The sequence below is a fragment of the Chiloscyllium plagiosum genome, chromosome 31 (genome assembly GCF_004010195.1).
Source record: "Chiloscyllium plagiosum isolate BGI_BamShark_2017 chromosome 31, ASM401019v2, whole genome shotgun sequence".
NCBI lineage: Eukaryota > Metazoa > Chordata > Chondrichthyes > Orectolobiformes > Hemiscylliidae > Chiloscyllium > Chiloscyllium plagiosum.
Genome location: NC_057740.1, coordinates 11,706,927 through 11,732,541, shown reverse-complemented (window position 1 = coordinate 11,732,541; position 25,615 = coordinate 11,706,927). Strand labels below are relative to the sequence as shown.

Genomic DNA, 25,615 nt, shown 5'->3' with positions numbered 1-25,615 from the left:
ATAATGGCAGTTACCAGGGAGTAATCCTGTGTTTACTATGAAATTGAGATGACAATTGTAAATCACTTGAGCTTTGATCTCCCAGTTTATTACTACATCTGAACTCCTTGATTAGATTACAGCCTTGTAATCATAGCCAGGTATACATTTTTTTTCTATCTGCAACCCATTTAAAAGTAATTGTGATTTGTAGGAACAAATTCTTCTTGTCATGAAATACAACACATCCCCGGTCCTGTCCCCAGTCTGCTAGACAACTCAATGATATCAAAGGAAAGTTCGGTACTATTTGAAGAAGGTGGATACATTTTATTATCTTGCCCCCAACCTGGATTATATCACAAAGAAATCCAGCTGATCAGATTGCAACTTTTTTCACCAGATGGCCAGTGACATTATGATATGTGACACACACATTGATAAAGATGCAACCTGCTGACAGTACTGTGATCCAATGGGAATATGAATTCAGCCTTATAACTTCTTCAAAAAGAGTTAATCCTAATTCTATATTGGCTTGGGATAAAATAAGGATCTGATTTTCTTTTGGAAAATCAAAAGTGAGGGCCATCCAACAGGGCTGAGAAGAGGAGTCAAATCGAACAAAAATAATCATTTGGGAAGGTCCAGTCTGATCTTTGAAGCCCGTACATTATTGGAGAAAAAGAAGATAAGTCAGTGTCCTAGTTGTCGGATATTAGGAAAGTAAAAATCTGGGTCTCAGCAAAGGGCAAAATGATGAGGAGACACAGACAATTGGACTACAGGATGGTCAAAGATCACCTGCTTGACAACTTTTTTTTTCTTACCTAGGAGCTTGAAAGATGCTCCAAATCTGTTATCAGTGTAATATAGAGAACAGCTAATTAGATCAGCTTAGCTGAAAATGTGTTGCTGGAAAAGCGCAGCAGGTCAGGCAGCATCCAGGGAACAGGAGAATCGACGTTTCGGGCATAAGCCCTTCTTCAGGAAAGCCCCTCAGAGACTACAGTTAAATATAGAAGGAGAGCTCTTTGTTAAGCAATGAGTTTTGTGTATGATTTTGATTTGAGTTATTATTATCATATGTACCAAGGTACAGTGAAAAGTTCTGTTTTGCATGCAGTGCAGGCAGATCACACCATTACAAAATGCATTAGGATAGAACAGAGGGAGGAGTACAATGTTACAGCTGCAGAGAAGGTGCACAAAGAGCGAGATCAACGTTAAATTTAAAATTTCAGAGGCCCATTCAGAAGTCTAATAATAGCAGGGAAGAAGCTGTTCTTGAACTTGTTGGTAAGTGTATTTAAGTTTTTGTATCTCCTGCCTGACAGAAGAGGTTGGAAGAGATTATAACAAGGGTAGGAGGAGTCTTTGATGATGTTGGCTGCCTTCCTGAGACAGCAAGAAGTGTCGATGGAGTCAATGGATGGAAGGTTGGATTGTGTGATTGACTGGGCTGTGTTCACAACTCTCTGAAATTTTTTACCGTCTTGGGTAGGGCAGTTGCCGTACCAAGCCATGTTGCATCCAGATAAGATGCTGTGTGTGATACATCTATAAAAATTGTTATGAGTCATTACTGAAATGCTGAATTTTCTTAGCATCCTGAGGAAGAAAAGGTGTTGTGCTTTCTTGGCTAGCATAGCAAAAGATTTGTAATAAAGTATCATTATCTTCTCTTGTTTTCAAGACAGCTATTTAGATCCTTCACCAGTGTTTCCCCTTCCAATGTTCATGCCTCCTTCCGAGGCTACAGTTCCACAGGCACAGGCCATGTTTCAAGCTGTAAACATTGTTTAGCTCATAGTTTGACAATATCAGTTATCTGTCTGATCATGATGGGTATCAGGCCGAAGCAAGATTTCCTTCACACAAACTGCAGGATTGGCCCGGTGACTCAGTAATTAGCACTGCTACCTCACAGTACCAGGGACCCACGTTCAATCCCACCCTTGGGTGACTGTCTGTGTGGAGTTTCATGTGTTCCCTGTGTCTGCGTGGGTTTCTTCCCGCAGTCCAAAGATTTGCGGGTTGGGTGGATTGGCCAGGCTAAATTATCCATAGTGTTCAGGGATGAATATATTTGGTGGATTAGCCATGGAAAATGCAGGGTGATAAAGTGGCGAGGTGGGTCTAGGTGGGATGCTCTACAGAGGGTTGATGCAGACTCGATGGGCCAAATGGCCTGTTTCCACCCTGTAGTGATTCTGTGAAACAATTGAGACAAGCTGTTTCTCACAAGCTTGCTGCAATCAATAAGGCTGGGGAAAAGATCATGCCACAGCAATATTAATTATCATTAATCAATAAGATATAACTGATTTTTTTTTCCAAACAATTTCTGTCAGACAATGAAGACCCATCATTCTTTTAGTGTCATAATCTAAGGAAAAGAACTGACCTTCATTTGGCTGAGCTTTTCCAATCATATCCAATATTCCAGATTTATATTCTTTAAGCATATATTTAACAGGCTGTAGTTTTTTCTTTGGAGATCATTATTTTTCTAGCCTCACAGAGACAATTGCACTGTTATCAATTTCTATTACCAGAGTTTTGTCAGGTATCTTGATATGCACCTTTCAGTTCTTTTAAAGTCCTCGGTGGGTCAATACACATAGCATTGTGTGGAAAGTTTGATTTCAGGAGATCATGCTCCATCAGGTTCAATTTTCTCCATTTCACTTCCTTTATAATTGTGAGAAACTGCAGATATTCAGCGCGTTAAATCTAAGACACACTGAAAAAACATTTAAAGTTCAGTAGTATGAGCCCAGGGATCACATCATGAGCCACCAACTTGTAGACAGTTAATAACTTTGATTGAAATTCTTTTCTCTGCTATTTCAACCTATTTTACATAAATGGGCTACCAGTTGCAGTAAAATCGTGCAAAGTGGAAATTCAATCAAGCACATTAAGCATTTGTATGCTCTTTTCCTACAGGGTCATTTCAAGGCCCTGGTATGTAAACTGTAACATGGCATTTATACATCTTTGGCCAAGTTCCCAAAATGCCTGCTGACCTTAATTTAACACATATTGAGAGATACTCAATAATAACATTAATTTAACATGTTCAGGAATTATTAAGTGTAAATTCAACACAAATGTGTAAACTTCAATAAGAATCTGCCTTCCAGCTCTCAATATTTAAGGTCAAAAATCATAAATTTTACAGTAGAGAAACATTACTGAAAGGCGTAATATTTTTGAAGGTGTAGTGATTGTAATGAGGTCAGCCAGGTGGATGTCATAGAATATGAGTTCCCTGATTGGGGCTGTTAAACTGGTCCAATTGAGAGCTTTGGCTGACAAATATAAACAGGAGTGTGTGACGTTCTGTTCATCCTGAGAGTTGGCTTTGAGAGTTGGATCAGTGTTAAGACTCCACATATTTAAATAAAGCATAACTTGGTGATAGGATACCAATCTCTCTCGAGTTATTTCAGAGAGGAATTTAATTCACATCAGAGAATCACAAGTGATAGTTCCTCTCATTGATCCAAACCCATCTCCTCTTGTGTTCTCAAAGGATCTATCTTTTGTGCCCTCTTGTGTTTCATCCTACTGCTGCCCTTAGTGACACTTCAGAAAAAAACAACATTAAGTTCCTTGTGTACATTGATGATAGCCAGCTCCCTAATCACCTTTCTGTCAATCACTCCAGTGTCTCCAAATTGCCACGGCACTTGCCCAACATTATTGGAAAAGTGCACATTTCCTCCAGTTAGATACTCATGAGTCTTTGATCCCTACGACAAACTCTGTAGTCTAGTTGCTGATTCGATCCCTCTCCCTGGCAACTATTTCCTTGGTGGACATTTATATCATAGATTAGATTAGATTAGATTACTTACAGTGTGGAAACAGGCCCTTCGGCCCAACAAGTCCACACCGCCCCGCCGAAGCGCAACCCACCCATACCCCTACCCCTACATTTACCCCTAACCTAATACTACGGGCAATTTAGCATGGCCAATTCACCTGACCTGCACATCTTTTGGATTGTGGGAGGAAACCGGAGCACCCGGAGGGACGCAGACACGGGGAGAACGTGCAAACTCCACACAGTCAGTCGCCTGAGGCGGGAATTGAACCCGGATCTCTGGTGCTGTGAGGCAGCAGTGCTAACCACTGTGCCACCGTGCCGCCCATCATACTCACAGTGAACTGGTTTCTGCATTATTGGAATGCAGTAATCACAAAGGAGGCTTATGAGGAAGAGACCAAGAATGGGGAAATTTTAGAAATTGGATAGGCTGGTGTTCATTTCACTGGAGTAAGAAGGCTGTTGGGAAATTTAGTTGAGATATATTAAACTGTGCAGAACCTAGGTAGATACCCTTAGCAGAAAGGTCAATAATCAAGGGACATATATTTCAAGTAATTAGAGGGAGATGGGAGAACAATTTTCAATTGGCCTCAGTTGGCCTTAATTGGCTACCCACTAGAATTCACAGAATATGTTGCCTGGAGCGCAGACTTGAATTTTTTTTTCAGCAGCTAGGTTTTCCAATTATTTTGATTTCTAGGGGAAGTACTGGTCCCACCTTGCAGAAAAGAGAAGCACAGCAGGTGAGCAAAGTCGGGATATCTTGCTTAATTTAGATTTTCTAAATCCATAAGATTACAGGCTGAAGGTAAGAGATAAGGAGTTCTATCATGCTGAAATCTTAGAAATGAATTAACTTGAGGAAGTGACAGTGTAAATCATCCTGATTTTGTCAGTGGGGATGAAATGAAGAGAAAGAGGCATATTCAGAGTGACAAGTATATACACAGTTCAATTCAATTAGATATCTACACATTAATTAGAGACAGAACACAACACTGGGGATGCAGGGGGTGCAATCGCTAGGCCACTAATCCAGAAACTCAGCTCATATTCTAGGGACCTGGGTTCAAATCCCGTCATGGCAGATGTTGGAATTTGAATTCCATAAATGATCTGGAATTAAGGGTTTGCGTGATAACCATGAATCCATTGTCAATTGTCGGAAAAAAGCCATCTGGTTCACTAATGTCCTTTAGGGAAGGAAATCTGTCATCCTTATCTAGTCAGACCTACATGTGACTCCAGACCACATAGCACTGTGGTTGATTCTTAACTGCCCTCTTGAGAACTAGGGATGGGCAGTAAATGCTGGCCTAGACAGAGATGCCCATATCCCAGGAGTGAATATAAACAAGTCCTCATTCCTGTGGTGCTGGAGGGAGTGCGATGCAATGGGTTCCAACAAATTCCAATGCTGATCCTGCTATGATATCCAGAGGCAGAGTGGATCATTTCAGCTACCCCTGGCCATGGACCCTTGTTTGAACTACATCATGGACATTGATTAATCAAAAGAGAGGAAAAGGAGAAAATGTCAGACAGGCAGTCAAGGTAGAGAAAGAACTGGCAGGAAAAGCAGCAGTCAGCAATATTCTTTTCCAATTACCTGATGACTGAAAAGAACTCTAATGCCACCTGATCTAGAGATTTAGGTGGGCCCCACTTCTGCTGTTCAAAAGATCTGAACCCTGACTCGCTGCTGGTAATCAGGTCACTGGGCATTAGATCTACCAGGGCAGAGGGCACTGCTGGCATAAAAGTTCTCTTACCCTTTCAGCCCTGTTTCCTCTGATATCGTGGACATTGGGAAGGACAAGTGAAGGGCTTGTTTCAAGCAATTCTCATTGGAAAACCTGATCTTAGGCTGGGATCCAGCATACCTGAATTACCTCCAATTCCTCTTCATAGGGTCATACAGTCATACAGCATGGAAACATACCCTGCGGTCCAACTAGTCCACACCGACCATGTTCCAGAACTAAATTAGCCCATCTGCCTACATTTGGCCCAGATCGTTCCAAACCTTTCCTATTCATGTACTTACTCAAATGTATTTCACACATAACTGAAAGCACATCCACCACTTCCTCTGGCAGCTCATTCCATATATGAGCCACTCTGTGTATAAAAAAAGTTGCCTCTCTTCATATCCTTTTTAAATCTTACTCCTCTCACCTGAAAAAAGTCTTCCCCCTAGTTTTGAACTCTCCCACCCACCTCCCAATTCATTGTACACAAGCCTCTGGCCCCTTAGAAATTCTGAGGGCTATATCTGCTCTAATATATATTGAGGGAAATCTTACAATTAACTCAAACCTGCATTAATTTTAAAGGGCATTTAACTACCAATGGCTACCTAAAGACTAACTGAAGCAAAGCACACAAGCCCAAAGATTTGTTAGTTCCCTTTTAGCTTAAAGAACTATGAAATGAGTCACCTTGGAATAAGTTAGCACCAGTGACTGAAACTAAATACATTTTTAAAATAATATTTTGTTTGAAGGGAATGTGTTTTTTTCTATCTTTATCCATAAACACTTGCAGTGGTATATTAAGTACGATGACAGTCTATAAACAAAGCATATTAGAGAGATGACAGCATCAAATTCATTTATATGAAGTGAGCCAGCTATTTCTGCCTGCCTTTCATTTCATGTTTATATATTCTTAATCTTGACAAGCATGAGTTTCTTTGGGAGATAAACAAAAAAATAATCTTTTCTTTGGTATGTAAAGACTTTGACAGAAAAAAAGAATAAGGTAGCTGTACATCTTCCAACAAAGCATCAACATACATAGTGAAGGCATAATGGAAGCATATTGTATTAATATCACTACAGTGTACACAGTCAGTATAATATTTCAACATTTGCATAAAGTCAACACAGTGATGTACTATTGACACAGCAAAGAAATATCCATGAAAAAGTGTACGTACACAATCTTTCTCTCTTCCTCTTGTTTCTTTTGATTCCAGAGTCACTGACTGCCCTCTGTTCTTTTGTTAAAGAGTTATGCAACTCTCAGCAGAATATTTGGCCAGGGAGACATAACAAAATTAGTAAAATGCATTGCTAACATATCGCAAACTGCCAGCACTGCACATGACAACTAAGGGACATGGCACTGGCACACCAAAGATTTGGGATCAGGTTGGAAGTTGAGTCACACTAATTGGCTTCACTGAGCCCGGACTAAGCATAGAAGAGATCAGCTAAGTCTCATTCCCCCTTCTGTGTGATCCATCCTTGTAAAACTAGGGGTGGATTTTCTGCATGCTACCTTTGTACAGAACATTGATAGAAACACATAATTTGCCATCGATCTTCCGTTGAAATTACAGCAGAAGATTGAAAAAACTCAGGAGAAATTCTGTCAGCAATTATCATGGCAACATTAGTGACACTAATCGGTTCCAACTTTTATTAATTGAAGTTTCACCAGATACAGTAGAGAGTTTTAAATCCATTTCCCCAAGGCATTCACATTGGCTTCAACTTTTTGAGTGCAGTGACCTTACCACCATGGCATCACCTCTTCTGTTAATCCACACTGCTTTCAAAATATCTCACTGACATTATCCTTGTTACTGCACCTCCCCTCGCTAACTCTCCATCTTTGCATCCCATGTTTAGCAAGCAACACAATACTCTTCGCATAACCCCTTCCTCCTGAAAGTTATCCAAGGACAGTCTGAACTCATGGGCTAGTATTTGTAGAAGGCATCGTGGAAGATTGTAATATCATTTCTTCATGTTTGGTGGTGGCCCATTCCAGAATAAGCAGAGGCAGAGAGATTTCATAAAAAGCAGTCTGGGTGTTATTCAATGAAAGACAGCCCACATATCAGAGGACAGAAGGAAAAAAATGGATGTTAGGAATGAAATATCTATCATGTTAGTCTTCTACTCTTTCACTACATGACCAACTGTAAAGAGAGGATGACTTCCATAAATGGAGGGATGTGAATAGAGAGGGATCAGTTAGTTCAGTTGGATGGTTAACTGGTTTGCAAAGTAATGCCAGCAGTGTAGGTTAAATTCCGATTGAAGTGATCATGAAGGACTCTCCTTCTCTACCTCTCCCCATACCTGAGGTGTAGTGAAGCCTCAGGTTAAACCAGCACCAGTTGTCTGTCTCTCTCCCTCTCTAATAAGAGCCTATCCCCCTCTGGGACTATGGCAGCTTTACTTGCTACCTCTGATTGATAATGGTAAATTGCAGACAGTGATCGATTCAGCGAAAACAAGGCGGCTGCAGTTAGGAAATGTATTATTGCAGTGTACAGTTACAAAATGTATCAGTTTGGTTATCCTGAAGCAGCCTATTAATTGATTCTAGAGAAAGCAAGTACTCAGATCACCTTCCTCAACATTTATGTACTTTCAGGACCTCTTTTATTTGAATTAAAAGCTTCATTCCTTCTTTATTGGATTGGAGAGAGTAGAGGAGTCCCTGCATTTCTGAGTTTGTTATCTCACTTAGAGTCATAGGGATGTACAGCACAGAAACAGGTCCCTTCAGTCCAACTCGTCCATGTCGACGAGATATCTTAAATTAATCTAGTCCCATTTGCCAGCACTTGGCCCATATCGCTCTAAATCCTTCCTATACCCATTCAGATGCATTTTAAGTGTAGTACTAGCCTCCACCACTTCCTCTGGCAGCTCATTCATACACACACCACCCTCTGCATGAAAATGGTGCCTTTAGATCCCTTTTGAATCTTACCACTCTCACCCTAAACCTATGCCCTCTAGTTCTGGACTCTCCCCACACCAGGGAAAAGACCTTGTCTATTTCCCCTATCTATGCCCCTCATGGTTTTATAAACTTCTATAAGGTCACCTCTCAGCCTCTGACACTTCACAGAAAACAATCCCAGCCTATTCATCCTCTCCCTATGGCTCAAATCCTCCAACCCTGGCAACAGCCTGGTAAATCTTTTCTGAACACTTTCAAGTTTCACAACAGAATTGCACACAATATTCCAAAAGTGGCCTAACCAACATCCTGTACAGCTGCGACATGACTTCCCAACTCCTAAACTCAATGCTCTGAACAATAAAGGAAAGCATTCCAAACGCCTTCTTCATTATCCTATCTACCTGCGACTCCACTTTCAAGAAACTATGAACCTGCACTCCAAGGTATTTTTGTTCAGCAGCACTCCTCAGGACCTTACCATTAAGTGGATAAGTTCTGCCTTGATTGCCTTTCCATCTGCCACTCCTCTGCCCATTGGCCCACCTGATCAAGATCCTGTTATACTCTGAGGTAACCTTCTTCGCTATCCACTGCACCTCTAATTTTGGTGTCATCTGTAAACTTACTAACTATATCTCCTATGTTCACATCCAAATTATTTACGTAAATGATGAAAAGCAGTGGACCCAGCACCGATCCTTGTGGTACACCACTGGTCACAGGCCTCCAGTCTGAAAAGCAACCCTCCACCACCACCCTCTGTCTTCTACCTTCAAGCCAGTTCTGTATCTAAATGGCTGGTTCTCCTTGTATTCTATGTAATCTAACCTTGCTAACCAATCTCCTATGAGGAATCTTGTTGAATGCCTTACTGAAGTCCATGTAGATCACGTCCACTGCTCTGCCCTCATCATTTCTCTTTGTTACTTCTTCAAAAACCTCAATCAAGTTTGTGAGACATGATTTTCCATGTACAAAGCCACGTTGACTATCGCTAATCAATCCTTGCCTTTCCAAACACATGTAAATCCCCTCCCTCCAGACCACCCCCAACAATTTGCCCACCACCGAAGTCAAGCTCGAGTTCCGTGGCTTTTCCTTTCCATCTTTCTTAAATACCACATTAGCCAACGTCAGTCTTCTGACACATCACCTGTAACAATCGATGATGCAAATATTTCAGCAAGGGTCCCAGTAATCACTTCCCTAGCTTCCCACAGTGTTCTAGAGTACACCTGATCAGGTCCTGGGGATTTATTCACCTTTATGCATTTCAAGACGTCCAGCACTTCCTCCTCTGTAATATGGACATTTTTCAAACTGTCACCATCCATTTCCCTATATTCTTTATCGTCCATGTCCTTTTCCACAGTAAACACTGATGCAAAACATTCATTTAGTATCACCCCCATCTCCTGTGGCTCCACACAAAGGCTGCCTTGCTGATTTATGAGGGGCCGTATTCGCTCCCTAATGTATTTATAGAATCCCTTTGGATTCTCCTTAACCCTATTTTCCAAAACTATCTCATAGCCCCTTTTTGCCCTCCTGATTTCCCTCTTAAGTGTGTTCCTACTGGCTGTACACTCTTCTAAGAATTCACTCGATCTCCGCTGTCTATTCCTGACATATACTTTCTTTTCCAAAATCTCTATTTCTCTAGTCATCCAACATTCCCTGCATCTACCAGACTTGCCTTTCACCCTAACAGGAACATACTGTCTCTGGAACTCTCTTTGTCTCATTTTTGAAGGATTCCCAATTTCCAGCCATCCTTTTACCTGTGAACATCCACCGCCAATCACCTTTTGAAAGTTCTCGCCTAATATCATCAAAATTAGCCTTCCTCCAATTTAGAACTTTAACTTGTAGATCCTGACTCTCCTTTTTCATCACTTTTCAAAACTAATACAATTATGGCCCCTTGCCCCAGAATGCTCCCCCCCCTAACATCTCCTATCTTATTTCCCAAGTGTAGGTCAAGTTTTCATCTTCTGTAGTCGGGTACATCCACATTCTGAATCAGAACAGTTTCTTGTACATACTTAACAAATTTCTCTCCATCAGTAGCAGCAGCAGTAGTAGTAGGGAGTTGTACTTTCAGCAACATGTTATGTCCAAGCACATTTCCAAAGATTTGGCACTGGGAAACAGCAGGAGCATGCACAAAAGGGAATATTTCAATAAACCCCATGGTACAGCTTTGTCACTGGCCTGTATCCCTGCTGAAATTTCATGAAGAGATGTAAAATTCTTCTGATTATTATTCCACAAGTATAACCCAAGGTCTTTCTGTGGAATGAACATTGCTCATTTGCAGCAAGGTGGCTCAGTGGTTAGCACTGCTGTTTCACAGCGCGAGGGACCCAGGTTCGATTCCACCCTCAGGTGACTGTCCGTGTCGAGTTTGTACGGTCACTCCATGTCTGTGCGGGTTTCTTCCCACAGTCCAAAAGTGTGCAGGTTAGGTGGATTGGCCATACTAAATTGCCCTATAGTGTCCAGGGATGTGCAGGCTAGGGGGATTAGCCATGGGGAATGCAGGGATAGGGCGGGAGTGGGTCTGGATGGGATGCTGTTCGGGAGGTTGGTATAGACTCGAATGGCTTGCTTCCGCATTGTAGGAATTCTGTGATTTCTTGTGGGCATCATATCTTAAGGAAAAACAAATGTAGCTGTTGAGCAGTTGATTCAATTTTTCACACAGTTCAGTATGAATCCAGTTTAACAACAAGCAGCCCTTCCTGAGAGGAATTTCAAAAATTGCTGTAATTCATTGCTGTGCCTTGTTTTAATCTTTTGATAAAGTTAAGTTACAAGAGGGCTTGGTACACATTTCGCTAGTCAAAAGTGTGATGAGATCAAAGGAAATTGAATTTTTTTCAGGTTTGTAATCTATGTTCAGTGTTTCCTGAATTCTGACAGCCCATTATAGTAACAATATGCCTAGAATGTTTTATTCATACAGACTGTTATTTATATTCATAATAACTGCTACCTCTAGTAAATGTCCTTTGAAGGATAAAATAGCAATTTTTTGACCAAACATGATATAATAAAATCTCAATTGGCACCAGCCTGTTACGTGAATACAGCAAATGGTTGTGTTTTCTTGTACCTCTGCATCAGAGTATGGAAATATAGTTTGTGGACTGCGTGTAGCCATTATACATTCACATGCGGCTCTCCAAAGACTTCCCGTATGCCTCTGAGATTACTCTCACAAATTGCCTTGCTGGACATTGGCAGATCTCTGAAATAAAGCAAAGACCTGTGGATACTGGAGACCTGAAACAGAAAAAAATGGAAATTGCGGGAAAAAATCCAACAGGTCTGGCAGCGACCTGAGGGGAAAAAAAAAAACAGGGTTCACGTTTTGAGCCTAGGGAGTTATGAGAAAGTATTGGGCCTGGTGGGTAGCGTTTGTTAATTGCTTTTTTAAAATTGGTGACAAGAGTAAAAGAAAATCAAGAGCGGGGGTGATGGAGGCATTTGAATGCTGTTGGTGGCACAGTGACAGTATCCCTACCTCTAGGCCAAGAGGCCCGGGTTCAAGTCTTAGTCGTTCAGGAAGAGTGTGATGGCATTCCCAAATAGGAAAAATATCAGAAGAAGCACACTTTTCTTTTAAAAAAAAATCTGCTGATTTGACATGGATGGTTTAGTTACAAAGAAAACAGAGGATTCTGTGGTAGTGTCACTCTTTGTCAAACTTGAAACCTCCAGAGGTATGCTATATAAAAATAGCTGGGCTATCACAGGGGTCCCCAGAAGAGGGTTCTCTATATGGGACTGCTCTCACTGGAGATGAGGAGCGGAGGGTTTTATACACAGCAGATACATGCAATCAAGGTGATTCCTAGCCAAACAGAGCTGTGGAGGCCTTAGACACATAGACATTGGTTGTGAGTAATTGTGTTCCCTGTTTAATTACTTAAAAAAGCTTATTTTTGTTGTTCTGGTTGTACCTCAGCCCCACACCCTTGATCTTTGGGCTCACAGTGTGCAAGCAGCAGGCAGGTAGAAGGAACTCATTATGTGTCCCTGACCAAAGTGGGGTCAGCAAGCCATGGAGGCGATCAGAGTTCCCGACTATGTGCCTCTCTTCCACAACTATTTGAATGCCCGATGTCCTTGGAAAGGGAGCACATAACGCCCACCAACATCCTTCGGGTATTTTGAGAGAGGTTGGCACCTTGGGCACTTCACTTCCCCTATCAATTTTTATTTTGTCCCCTCCCTTGTTTCCTCCCCTTTTTATTTATCTTCTTGCTGCACATCTCCTCATGGGCAGTGTTTGTAGTAATATGTTAATTGGGTGAATGATAAATTGAGTTTATTTTCAGAGGAGGTGGTGGAGATGGGTATAATTATGACATTTAAAAGTCATCTGGATGGGTACTTGAATGAGAAGGGTTTAGAGGGATATGGGCTAAGTGCTGGCAAGTGGAATAAGGCCAGTTTAAGATAATTGGTCAGTATGGATGAGTTGGAATGAAGGGTCTGCTTCCATGCTGTATAACTCTATGACTATAAATAAAAGAACTCAGTTCTCCCTCAGTGTGGGGTTGGATTCTGGACAGGCAAGTGGAAACTTGCTAAGCTACAAATTGACAATAAAATGCTTGTAAATCTCTGGATGTCTTTTGCTACCTCATTCAACACATGGACATTGGTCTCTTAAACGCACAATTCTTCCCCGGATGGTCAGCCAAATGGAGTACTTTGGGTGTGGTCATGGACTACAACTGAATTTCATTGGAACTGTATTGAGCAATGGATGTTCTGTCTTTCATGCAAGGAAGGGAAAAGATTGTGTTTTTAAATAAAGAACAAGGAACACAAACTAGTCAGCCAACAAGTAAGAGTTCTTCACGTCACACATTTTAATGCATGAGCAGATTTCCCAGTGCACTCCTCCCAGTGACGCAATGAATTTGCCGTTTTATAATGATTAGGACATCGCCATCAGAGAATGTTGGGGCAACTGTGACAGACTGAAAGGCACACACCACACATAAGACTTTTAACGTAAACAAGTATTTGCTCACATAACTAATGCAGTACTAAACTCAACTAAACAACTTGGCTAAAACAATGTAAGTATAATGATAAATGTATCAGATTGAAATTTGATTTTAAATTGTAGTGAGGGTGTTGCAAGCAAACAGGGTTCAAATTGCATGGAGGCCGCAACTGAGGTCACCATTAGAAGCTCCTAAAAAAACCCTCAGAAGTTCAATCATTGGGCCAGCCAGTGAGAGGGAAGTTAGCCTCCTCTCTCCCCGCTGCCATATGTGGGAGAGTCTGTGAGGAACTGTTCCATCATCCTCAGATTATTCTCTCCTATGCTTGCTGCTAATAGGCTCTACTGGTTCTCATTAGTATGTGGGTTAAAGAGAGAGTGAGACACATGCTGACTCTGAGGGGATGTGAGAGAGAGAGAGCCTGCAAAGGTTGAGAGGAAAACAGAGACAGACAGACTGCTAGGCTGTATGAGAGAGAGAGAAAAAATAAGAGAGACAGACTCCAATGGAATGAAAAAAAAAGACACAGCCCCCATCACTGTGTGTGTATGTGTGTTTGCGAGCGAGCGGAGGACTTCAGTAAGATGACAGGCAGACTTAGATTTCAATACGAATGAGTGAATAAGTTTGGTAAATTGAGTCTTTTCATGTGGGTTTGTCTGTTTAGATAATTTCATGCCAGATGTCCATAAGACCATAAGACATAGGAGTGGAAGTAAGGCCATTCGGCCCATCGAGTCCACTCCACCATTTAATCATGGCTGATGGGCATTTCAACTCCACTTACCCACATTCTCCCCATAGCCCTTAATTCCTTGTGACATCAAGAATTTATCAATCTCTACCTTGAAGACATTTAGCGTCCCGGCCTCCACTGCACTCCGCGGCAATGAATTCCACAGGCCCACCACTCTCTGGCTGAAGAAATGTCTCCGCATTTCTGTTCTGAATTGACCCCCTCTAATTCTAAGGCTGTGCCCACGGGTCCTAGTCTCCCCGCCTAACGGAAACAATTTCTTAGCATCCACCCTTTCCAAGCCATTTATTATCTTTTAAGTTTCTATTAGATCTCCCCTTAACCTTCTAAACACCAGGATCCCAGGATCCTTAGCCGTTCCTCGTATGTTAGACCTACCATTCCAGGGATCATCCGTGTGAATCTCCGCTGGACACGCTCCAGTGCCAGTATGTCCCTCCTGAGTGTGGGGACCAAAACATCGCTGCTTTTATATTCCAACCCTCTTGAGATAAATGCAATATTGCATTCGCTTTCTTAATCACGTATTCAACCTGCATGTTTACCTTTAGAGAATCCTCGACTAGCACTCCCAGATCCCTTTGTACTTTGGCTTTATGAATTTTCTCACCGTTTAGAAAGTAGTCCATGCTTGTATTCTTTTTTCCAAAGTGCAAGACCTCACATTTGCTCACATTGAACTTCATCAGCCATTTTCTGGACCACTCTCCCAAACTGCCTGGATCCATCTGCAGCCTCCCCACTTCCTCAGTACTACCTGCCTGTCCACCTATCTTCATATCATCGGCAAACTTTGCTAGAATGCCCCCAGTCCCTTCATCCAGATCATTAATATATAACGTGGACAGCTGCGGCCCCAACACTGAACCCTGTGGGACACGGCTTGTTACTGGCTGCCATTCCGAAAAAGAACCTCTTATCCCAACTCTCTGCCTTCTGTCAGACAGCCAATCCTCAATCCATACCAGTTGTTTATTCACTTAGTATTTATGTGTAGATGAAGATATAGCAACACCCATGCCTGCCTAGAGCTGTTCTTGTTCCAACCTTCGAGCAAAGGCTCTGTCGCATGACCACTGAGGTCACAGTTTCATCACAACATACCTCCAGTGATATCTACATACTCTTTAATCCCTACTATTACATGTGGCTGTGCACTGCTCCGGAATTCAACTACTTGACGTCCCATTTTAACTTTTCAAAATGATTCTTGACTGCTTTATTTATTTGCTGGATCATTGATCAGTATGCTGGAGTAAATAATGTAATGATGATCTTGGTGTCAACCTACTTTGCAACAGTGGGTTGACTAGCTTTTTTGTAAAATTACCTTTGATGTGGCTGAGGAACCATTTTGTGTATCCTCTCTGTTTTAAGCAGCAAGAAGATAGTAAAAGCTTAGTTGTAAACTTCAAGTTTTGTGCATATGTGATGAAGTTGCATTGGCTATGATCTCACTGGTCTGTGGAAAGTGTTAGAAAAGGGCCTGTGGAACTAAAAATGTGGTTCTTAAGAAAATATCTAGGAGAGTCCTTGAAAACAGAATTAGATTGACCCCTGCAAACAATGCATTATTCCTGCATTACAATCTTTCAAACGTACATCTGTTGATCACACAGCACTGACTAGTGGAACAATAGCTTATTTATAGCTGTTTGCTTTCCACCTTAGAGTTGATTTCTTTGTTGCATGAATATATTATAAAGACAATATGAGTCGATTATGAAAAAGTTTCACTGTAATTGACTTTCTTCTCAATTTCAAATGAAATATGGTCATTGAGCTCAACCCTGACCGGTCTGCTGAGCATTGATGTAATCTATTTGTCATTTGCTCACAAGCTGATGGTCCTTATTTATTTCAGATGGATACGCTTGAATCTCTCGGACCTAGTATCAGCGGTATGGCAAGATGTCCTTATGATCCCAAACAAGCCAATGTTGCACTCTTTGCTGGTAAGAGTAGAAACTTTAATATTATTGGCTAAAACTCTAATTATTTAATCTAATTTGGCAACCACTCACGAAGAACTACATTTAATAAAATGTTTTAATTGGGCTAGATTGCATTGAATATGTCTCAGTTTCACGTTGGTATTTTTGTTGGCTTTAATACCTTCATTAGACAATAGATTGTCAGGCATTGTTAGAGACTAAAAGACCAGAAAGACCTTGGGCTTAGGCTGCAGTATGTGGAGAGATTCCTGAAATAAGGATGGGCAAGATGGGCATTGGGCAATTTGACCATGGTCTGAGGCATTATTGGATTGAGAGGAAGACTGAGTCAGTATCCGCAAGAGTGATGGTTACAATGGGTTTGATGTAGAAAAAATCTTTGCTTCACAGAGGCAAAAATCAGAAAAAAATAACAGCCAGTCAAAGATGTTAGAGGGGCTAAAATAAAGCATAGAGACATAAACAGAAACTTCGGTCCAGCTGTCCATGCCAACCAGGTATCTTAAACTAATCTCGTCCCACTTGCCAGCTTTTGGCCCATATCCCTCAATCCTTTACCATTCTTATACCCATCCAGGTGCCTTTTAAGTGTTATAATTGCACTCACCTCTACCACTCCCTCTGGCATATACACACCACCTTCTGTGTGAAAAAGTTGTCCCTCAATTCCTTTTTAAATCTTTCCCCTCTCACCTTAAACCTATACCCTCTAGGTTTGGACTCCCCTTCCTTGGGGCAGAGACCTTGGCCATTCAACTTATCTATGTTCCTTGGGATTTTATAAACCTCTATAAGGTCACCCCTCAGCCTCCTACACTCCGTGGAAAAAAGTCCCAGCCTTTTCAGCCTTTTCTTATAATTCAGACACACCAGGGGTCTTAGTAACATCCTTGTGAATCTTTTTTGTACCTTTTCCAGTTTAATAACATCCTTCCTACAGCAGGGTGACCAGAATTGTAGGCAATACTCCAAACGTGGCCTTGTCAATGTCTTGTACAACTATAGCATGATGTTCCAAATCCTGTTTAAGTCCTGCCTGGGTTTGTCTTATCAAAATGCAACACCTCACATTTATCTAAATTAAACTCCATCTGCCATTTTTCACTCCACTGGCCCAGTCAATCAAGATCTTATTGTACTTTTAGATAATCTTCTTCACTTTCCACTGTATCATCAATTTTGGTGTCATCCACAAACTACTAACTATGCCTCCTATATTCTCATCCAATCCCGTCGTACCGACCAGTACCCTTCCACTGACACCCTCCTTCGACTGACTGAACTGGTCCTCACCCTGAACAACTTCTCTTTCCAATCCTCCCACTTCCTCCAAACGAAAGGAGTAGCCATGGGCACCTGCATGGGCCCCAGCTATGCCTGCCTCTTCGTAGGATATGTGGAACAATGCATCTTCTGCAGCAGGTGCACTGGTGGTAATTTTCCAAAATTCGCTGGGGCAGTTCCAGCAGATTAGAAAATAGCAAATGTGATGCCACAGTTTAAAAAGGGAGATACACCAAAGATGGGAAGTTATAGACTGGTTAGCTTAACCTCTGTAGTGGCAAAGATGTTTGAGTCTATTATCAAGTAAGATATAGCAAGGAATCTCGATAGAAATTGTGCCATTGGGCAGACACTACATGGGTTCATGAAGGGCAGGTTGTGCTTAACAAATCTTTTGGAATTCTATGAAGACATTATGAGCAAGGTAGACAATGGGGACCCAGTGGATGTTGTGTACCTAGATTTCCAAAAGGTCTTTGACAATGTGCTGCACAAGAAGCTGCTGCATAAGATAAGGATGCATGGCGTTACGGGTAAAGTCTTAGCATGGATAGAGGATTGGTTGACTATTGGTCGGAATAGGTTGGAATTTAGAAGAATGAGGGGGGATCTTATGGAAACAAATAAAATTATGAAGGGGATAGAAGTAGGAAGGATGTTTTCAGTGGCAGGTGAAACTGGGACAAGAGGACATAGCCTCAAGATTAGAGGGAGCAGATTTACGACTGATTGGAAAGGAACTTCTTCACCCAGAGGGTTGTTAATCCATAGAATTCCCTGCCCAGTGAAGTAATTGATGCTACTTCAGTAAACATTTTTAAAGCTAAGGTAGAATCTTTTGAACAATAAAAAATTTAAGGGATACAGTGAGAGCGCAGTAAGTGGAGCCGAGTCCATGAAAAGATCAACCATGAATTTATTGAATGGCAGAGCAGGACCGAAGGGCCGATGGATGACTTCTGCTCCTAGGTCTTATCTTCTAAATGGGCTGAAAAAATAGCAAATGGAGTTCAATCTGGATAAATGCGAGGTATTGCAATTTGGGACAACAAACAAGGGTACGGTTTTTACAATTTCAGCACCGCCTTCCTAACCTGCAATCTTCTTCCCGACCTCTCCGCCCCCCCCCCCGTCTGACCTATCACCCTCACCTTGACCTCTTTCCACCTATCACATTTCCGACGCCCCTTCCCCAAGTCCCTCCTCCCTACCTTTTATCTTAGCCTGCTGGACAAACTTTCCTCATTCCTGAAGAAGGGCTTATGCCCGAAACGTCGATTCTCCTGTTCCCTGGATGCTGCCTGACCTGCTGCGCTTTTCCAGCAACACATTTTCAGCTCTGATCTCCAGCATCTGCAGACCTCACTTTCTCCTGTTTATATAAATGACAAACAACAGTGAACCCAGCACCAGTCTTTGCAGCACACTGCTGGTCACAGGCCTCCAGTCTGAACAACAACCCTTGACCACCACCCTCTGTCTCCTAGCATCAAGCTAATTTTGTATCCAGTGGCTAGCTCTCCCTGGATTCTGTGCGATCTAACCTTACTAATCAGTCCACCATGTGGAAACTTTTGAAGACTTGCTAAAGTCCATGTATACACCTTACCCACCACTGACATCAGGCTCACAAGTCTGTAATTCCCTGGCTTTTATTTGCAGCCTCTCTTAAATAATGGCATAACATTAGCCAGTCTGCAGTCTTCTGGCACCTCAGCCATGGCTATCGATGACACAAATATCTCAGCTGAAGACCCCACAATTTTTTCCTTAGTTTTCCACAATGTCCTGGGATATGCTTGATCAGGTCCCAGGGATTTATCTACCTTTATACAATTTAAGACTCCAGCACCACCTCTTCAGTAATGCGGGCTCTTTTCAAACTATCACTATTTATTTCACTGAGTTCCCTAGCTTCCATGTCTTTCTCCACTGTAGACAGTGACGCAAAATATTCATTTTAGGATCTCACCTATCTCCTGTAGTTGCACATATAGGTGGCCTCACGGATCTTTAAGGGACCCTATTCTCTCCCTAGTTACTCTTTTGTCCTTAATGTACTTGTAAAATCTCCTTGGTTCTTCTTAGCCTTATCTGCCAAAGCTATCTTATGTCCCGCCTTTGCCCTCCTGATTTCCCTCTAAAGTCTACACCTACCCTTGCTATACTACTCAAGGTATTTACCTGATCCCAGTTGGCTACACCTGATTTATGCCTCCTTATTTTTCTTGACTTAGACCCTCAATATCGCTAGTCATCAGTGTTTCCAATTCTTGCTAGCCTTGCCCTTCACACTAACAGGGACATGCTGTCCCTGAATTCTCATTATCTCTCTTTTGAAAGCCTTCCACTTACCAGACATTCCTTTACTCGCAAAAAGCCACCCCAGTCAACTTTTGAAAGTTTCTGTTTAATACCGTCAAAATTGACATTGCCCTAATTTAGAACTTTAATTGTGGACCTAGCCTATCCTTTTCCATAACTATTCTAAAATGAATAAAATTATGGTCATTGGTCCCAAAGTGCTCCCACACTAAGACCCTACACTCTTGCCCTGCTTTATTTCCCAATAGGAGGTTGAGATTTGTCCCTTCTTTAGTGGGGCCATCTATATATTGATTGAGTTTTCTTGAATATACTCAACAAATAAGTCTCCATCGAGGCCTTAACACTATGGCAGTCCCAGTCTATGTTTAGAAAGTTAAAATCCCCCAATATTACAACTCTATTGTTCTTACAGCTATCTGAAATCTCCCTACATATTTGCTCCTTGATTTCCCACTGACTATTGGGAGGGGCATGTTGTACAATTCTATCAAAATGATCACTCCCTTCTTATTTCTCATTTCCACACATATAGCTTCACTGGACGATCCCTCAGGAATATCCTCTCTAACTACTGCCGTGATGTTTTCTCTAATCAAAAATGCCACACCCCCTCTTCTCTTGCCTCTGTATCCTTCCTATAGCATCAATATTCCAGAACATTGAGGGATGCTGCCAGTCCTATCCCTCTGAGTCGAAAAGTGTGGCACTGGAAAAGCACAACAGGTCTGGCAGCATCCATGGAGCAGGAGAGTCAATGTTTCGGGCTTAAGTCCTTCATCAGGAGTCCTATCCATCCCTCAGCCATCTTTGTGTAATAGCTATGAAATCCCAGTCCCATGTTCTCAATCATACCCTGAGATCATCTGCCTTACCTGTCAGGCCTCTAGAATTGAAAGAAATGCAGTTTATTTCATCAATCTTCCCTCGTTCTCTGCTCTGCTGCTGCCAGCCTTGTCTTTTAAATTGCTGTCTTTAACTTCAGTAACAGGTTCAACATTCTCTCCTGTCTGATTACTGCTTAGGGTCTCACCTCCCTGCCAGACTAGTTTAAACCTTCCCGAATATCTCTAGCAAATCTCCCTGCTAGGATATTGGTCCCCCTCCAGTTCAGATGCAACCCATCCCTCTTGTGCAGGTCACTTTTGCCTCAGAGGAGATCTCAGTGATCTGAAAATCTGAATTCCTACCTCTTGCCCTCTCTCCTCTGCCATGCATTCATCTGCCCTATCTTATTACCACTCTCATTAGCACTTGGCACCTCAAGATTACTACACTTGAAGTCCTGCCTTTTAACCTCCTGCCTAACTCCTTATGTTCATTGTGCAGACCTCATCCCTTTGTCGATCCATGTCGTTGGTACCAATGTGTACAACGACCTCCGGCTGCTCACGTTCCCCTTTGAGAATTTGCTGTAATTGCTCCAAGATGTCCTAGATCAACGATTTGAAAGGAAGATCTTAAAGAAAGCGAGAGAGATGAAAAGTAGAAATTTCAGAGAGAATTTCAGAGCATGAGGTAGCTAAATTCGTGACTGAATGGATTGGTGGGTTGAAGTGAGCAGAGAATTTGCAAGGCCACTTTTAGAGTACTGGGGTGGACTGGAACGTCTGTCATGCAACAGGACTTTACAAAGTTATGAATGGATGAGACAATGAAGGGATTTAAACAGAGGATGAAACTTTCAGATTAGAATATGAAAAGGAACCATCTCTTGTAGACAAAATTGATGAGTTTGGGGAATATGATGTAACCAGGAGAGTTTTAAGTGAGCTAAAGATTATGGAAAGTGGGAGGCTAACTAGAAAGTCATTGGAATAATCAAATCTGGAGATAACATTGCAAATATGTGGCTAAGATATTTCATCTGCTCGTCTATCCTTACTCCTGTCATTTAAGGAGGGCAAGGAAGATTTACAATAGTGGGAATCCAAGTTATCAGGAAAGAACAGAAAGTCTGGGCACTCTAAATGATGGTCTTATAAATTTGAAAGGAATTGATGACATTGTTCCAGGTAAATGTTTCACAATAAAGGTGATGAAGATTAGAGAGACTTAGAATTTCAGATGTCAGGAATGTTGAGGGAAGCAGCGTTGAAAGGAGCTAATAACTGTGAAACCTTGCAATATTACATCACTGTTGAGGCACTCCATAGACAGTTTCCAGTCAACCAGGTCAGAGGTGTTACTGCACACCTCTAAAGCAGCTGGGCCTTGGACCTGGAATTCCTGGTTCAAAGATAAGAACACTACCACTGCACCGTATGAATCCCTCAGGCACTCTATACTATTTGCTAATCATTGAGTTCAGAGATATGTTATTACATCCCTCTGGGCCAGGTGGGACTTGAACCTGAGACTTCTGACTCAGAGGTAGGGACATTACCACTGTACCAGATGAGCCCCTTAGGCACTCCACATGCCTGGCAATGGGTTGAAAATCAGGTGAATTCTACAATGGCCAGGCAATCTGCTACTCCAAGGTCAATCCCTCCTCGTGTAAAATTTGAAAATTGTTCAAACTTTAATCGATTATTGAATGCTTTTCAATTAAATGCTGAAATGTTCATAACGTTCTGACACTAGATAATAAACTTTTCACTGGGACGGTCACTGATTTCCTAGCGATTGATGCTGTCATCTATCGAAGCTTGGGTGGCAGTCCAACCCTCCGAACAGTCAAACATGACTCCAAATGGTTCAAAGGTAGGTCATCATACCATAAGAGTACTTAACATAGAGAAGATATGTAAAATATCTTGTAACGTGGCAACTCTTGAATTTATTGTCGGCCCTCACAGCCAAATTTCACCAGACATTTATAAGCGTTATGCCCAACCATAGCAAAGCAAGGAGGACAATTGTTCAATATGGATGGTTCTTTTGGCATTGACAAAATCATCAAAATTGAATTGACATTAGGAGTGTTGCAGCACCTCATTGGGGTTACATTTGATAAGTCATTTAGTGGAGGGTCCAATAGTGGTCATCTCTCCTTTTCTGTCCACTGTCATTCACCCTGTACAGGTCACAACTCAATTCAAGGTCTTTGAATTCAAACTCAATTCAAACTCAATCCAAGTTTCAGTGAGAACCTTCAGGACTGTTCTGCTCCTTTATGATGGGGCATCTTTTTCTTGGATGTGGTGGATAATTCATGATGACACTATCATAATCCTGGCCTGGCACTGATCACCTTCCCCTCTGTGGCACAAACTCACAGCTCATCCTGCATTGCTGTTGAGCCTAATCCAAGAAAGTGTAGCTTGGATATTGGGTTGTGCTGACACCTCTGGCCTTGAAAACTCCAGCTCCCACAGTCTAAGAAAATGCTTAAAAATTGCCTGTTAAGATAATGTAGCCAAGGCTGATTGCTCAGCAAAACTGAACTCAGTGGATTCATCGGAAGAGAGTAAGAAAGCAAAGTGACTTTAAGGCCCACGGGTGAAATGAGATGATATGTTTGTTGCATTTTCTGGACTCTCAATCATATCCCTGCCTTGCAATCATTTCTAAGTATCTGCCAAACTCTATATAATGCATATTGAACCCTAAAATCTTCTGAATCAGAGAGGGATGAGATTTGTGGAGTCAACAAGAGTTCACAGAAACAGCCATGAACAGATGATGGGAGACAGCAAAAAGATCTACACAAGTTGATAGGAACCATTTTGGGAGTCATAAAATGGAATATGAAATTGCCTAGAGCAGCTGGAGAGGTCAATAAAGTTTATTCTTTTATCTATACTGCAAGTAACACAGGGAATAAACATTAATAATGTTATTACGCCAAAAGTATCACGGTAACTGCACTTACCCCTAGAGTACTTTCCTGAAGTATAGTAGATTATTACAAATTTCCATATACCGAATATTTATTGCATCTCTCATCAAACAAATATTTTGGCCAATAATCATTGCAGAAATGTTAGCCACTTCTATGGATCAGTGGGTAAGGTGTTACACTGAGCATTACAGATCAACAAGGTACTAGGGTTCAGCTTTGATGAAGAGTCATCTAAACATTGGCTTGCGCTCTCTGTCCATGGATGCTGTCTGACGTGGTGTGATCTCCAGCATTTGTCGTTTTCAGTACAGATTCCAGCACCTGCAGTAATTTACTCCTATTAGGTTTTGATCCCTGGTCTGTACTGAATCAGATATGCTCAGCCAGATCAATAGTTAGACTAGGGCTCAGCAAACCTGATCTAGGAAGGGAAGATCCATCCAATCAATCTACATACCCCCATCTGATTAGATCAATGACACTGGACTGGAAAACATATATATGATGCTTCATGAGGTTAGGTTTAGCACTAAAGGCATAGCCTGCTGACACAGTGGTCCAGTTACTTACAAAAGAAAAATATCCACTTGTAATGGAGAACCATTTTACAGAGTAAGAATATAATAATATATATTACTTTCATTCATGCCTATCCGTTTCTTAGGCATGTTTTTACAAGTTCAATTTTTATGAATAAATGTAACTGAGTAATATATGTGTTTATATATTATATATATGTGTAATAATTTTTGACTTGTTAATAGTTCCCATGGCAATTTAATCAGGAGTGCAATACTTTTCTTTCAAATCATTCTTTCTTTGTAGTTGGCTCTGAGTTTCTGTTTTTTTAACATCTATACTTACCTCCTAAAAATATCATACATATTAAAAAATATCAAGTGTAGTCTCATAATAAATGTAAACTTTGATATTAATGTAGCTTCTCTTCACTGCACCTAATTATGTTTGTGCAATTTGTGATGATTAAAGTGAATTACAATGAAAACTGAGTCAATACAACCGCAGTAAAATATTCATTACCTTGAAAGGTGTTCAACCAATTTACAATTAGATTTTTTTTGGCTGATGGGTTAATAAGTGATTAATATGATGTTTTACTTGATGTCATTGCTAAGGAAAGGCGCTCAATTAAATCTTACCTAATTTTCTTCCAGAACCATACTTTATCCACGCTGTAGAATATGGTCGACATGTTTTCTTCTTTTTCCGAGAAATTGCTATGGAATTTAACTACTTGGAGAAGGTCAGTGGGAACTTTGGGGTGACGTGATTGCTGAGGTGTACACCAAATGAAAATTATCTAGCAAGGAAAATATTGCCAGTATGGATAACAATGCTTTGTCCTTCCTATATGTGGGAATTGAAATGCAATTTTAAGTGCCTCCTTCCTTTACTTGCCATCCAAGTGTGGGGTAAAGCTCACAAGACTGTTTGGAATGGGAACAGACTTTTCTGGCTGTCAGGTACAGTCCTTCAAGTGTACAAAGTATAGTCAGGTTTTCCCAACTTGTTTGAATTGGTTGAGGTAAGCGATTGAACATTAGTATAGATCCAAGAAGTTCGGAAGAACTTTGACCCAGATATTGTTGACATATCCTGATGGGTTATTTGACCCCATACTGCGTAATTATATATCATTATGTTTGACCTCATAGCTGGCATCTCACTTCTTACTAAAACTTCCAGTGCTCCAACTCCAGATCAACAGCTTATCCCCATGTAACTTGATTAAAGGATCTGTTGCACACAGTTGATCTGTGCAGAGAACAGTTCTGTGGATCTCAAATCTTGCCTGCAGTTTGACTATTTCATGTTTACATCATTCAGACTTGCAATCACAGTGTGTTTAGTGGATCTGACAACTCAGTTTCTGCATCACCCCCACTCTTATGTGAATCCTTCCTCAGAAATATGGGAGAGGGTGGGCAT

At 41.3% G+C, this 25,615-nt stretch overlaps 1 protein-coding gene across 5 annotated transcripts in view; it reads left to right on the top strand.

The window, feature by feature from the left end:
- The window catches only part of sema6bb (sema domain, transmembrane domain (TM), and cytoplasmic domain, (semaphorin) 6Bb), a 547,826-nt gene that overhangs the window by 418,850 nt on the left and 103,361 nt on the right, over positions 1 to 25,615 (top strand). For all 5 annotated transcript variants that reach the window (XM_043720976.1, XM_043720975.1, XM_043720977.1 and 2 more), the window contains 3 exons: positions 16,179 to 16,269; positions 22,465 to 22,584; positions 24,841 to 24,929. In XM_043720976.1, the coding sequence (XP_043576911.1) occupies positions 16,179 to 16,269; positions 22,465 to 22,584; positions 24,841 to 24,929 (300 nt within the window). The remainder of the gene's footprint in view (positions 1 to 16,178; positions 16,270 to 22,464; positions 22,585 to 24,840; positions 24,930 to 25,615) is intronic.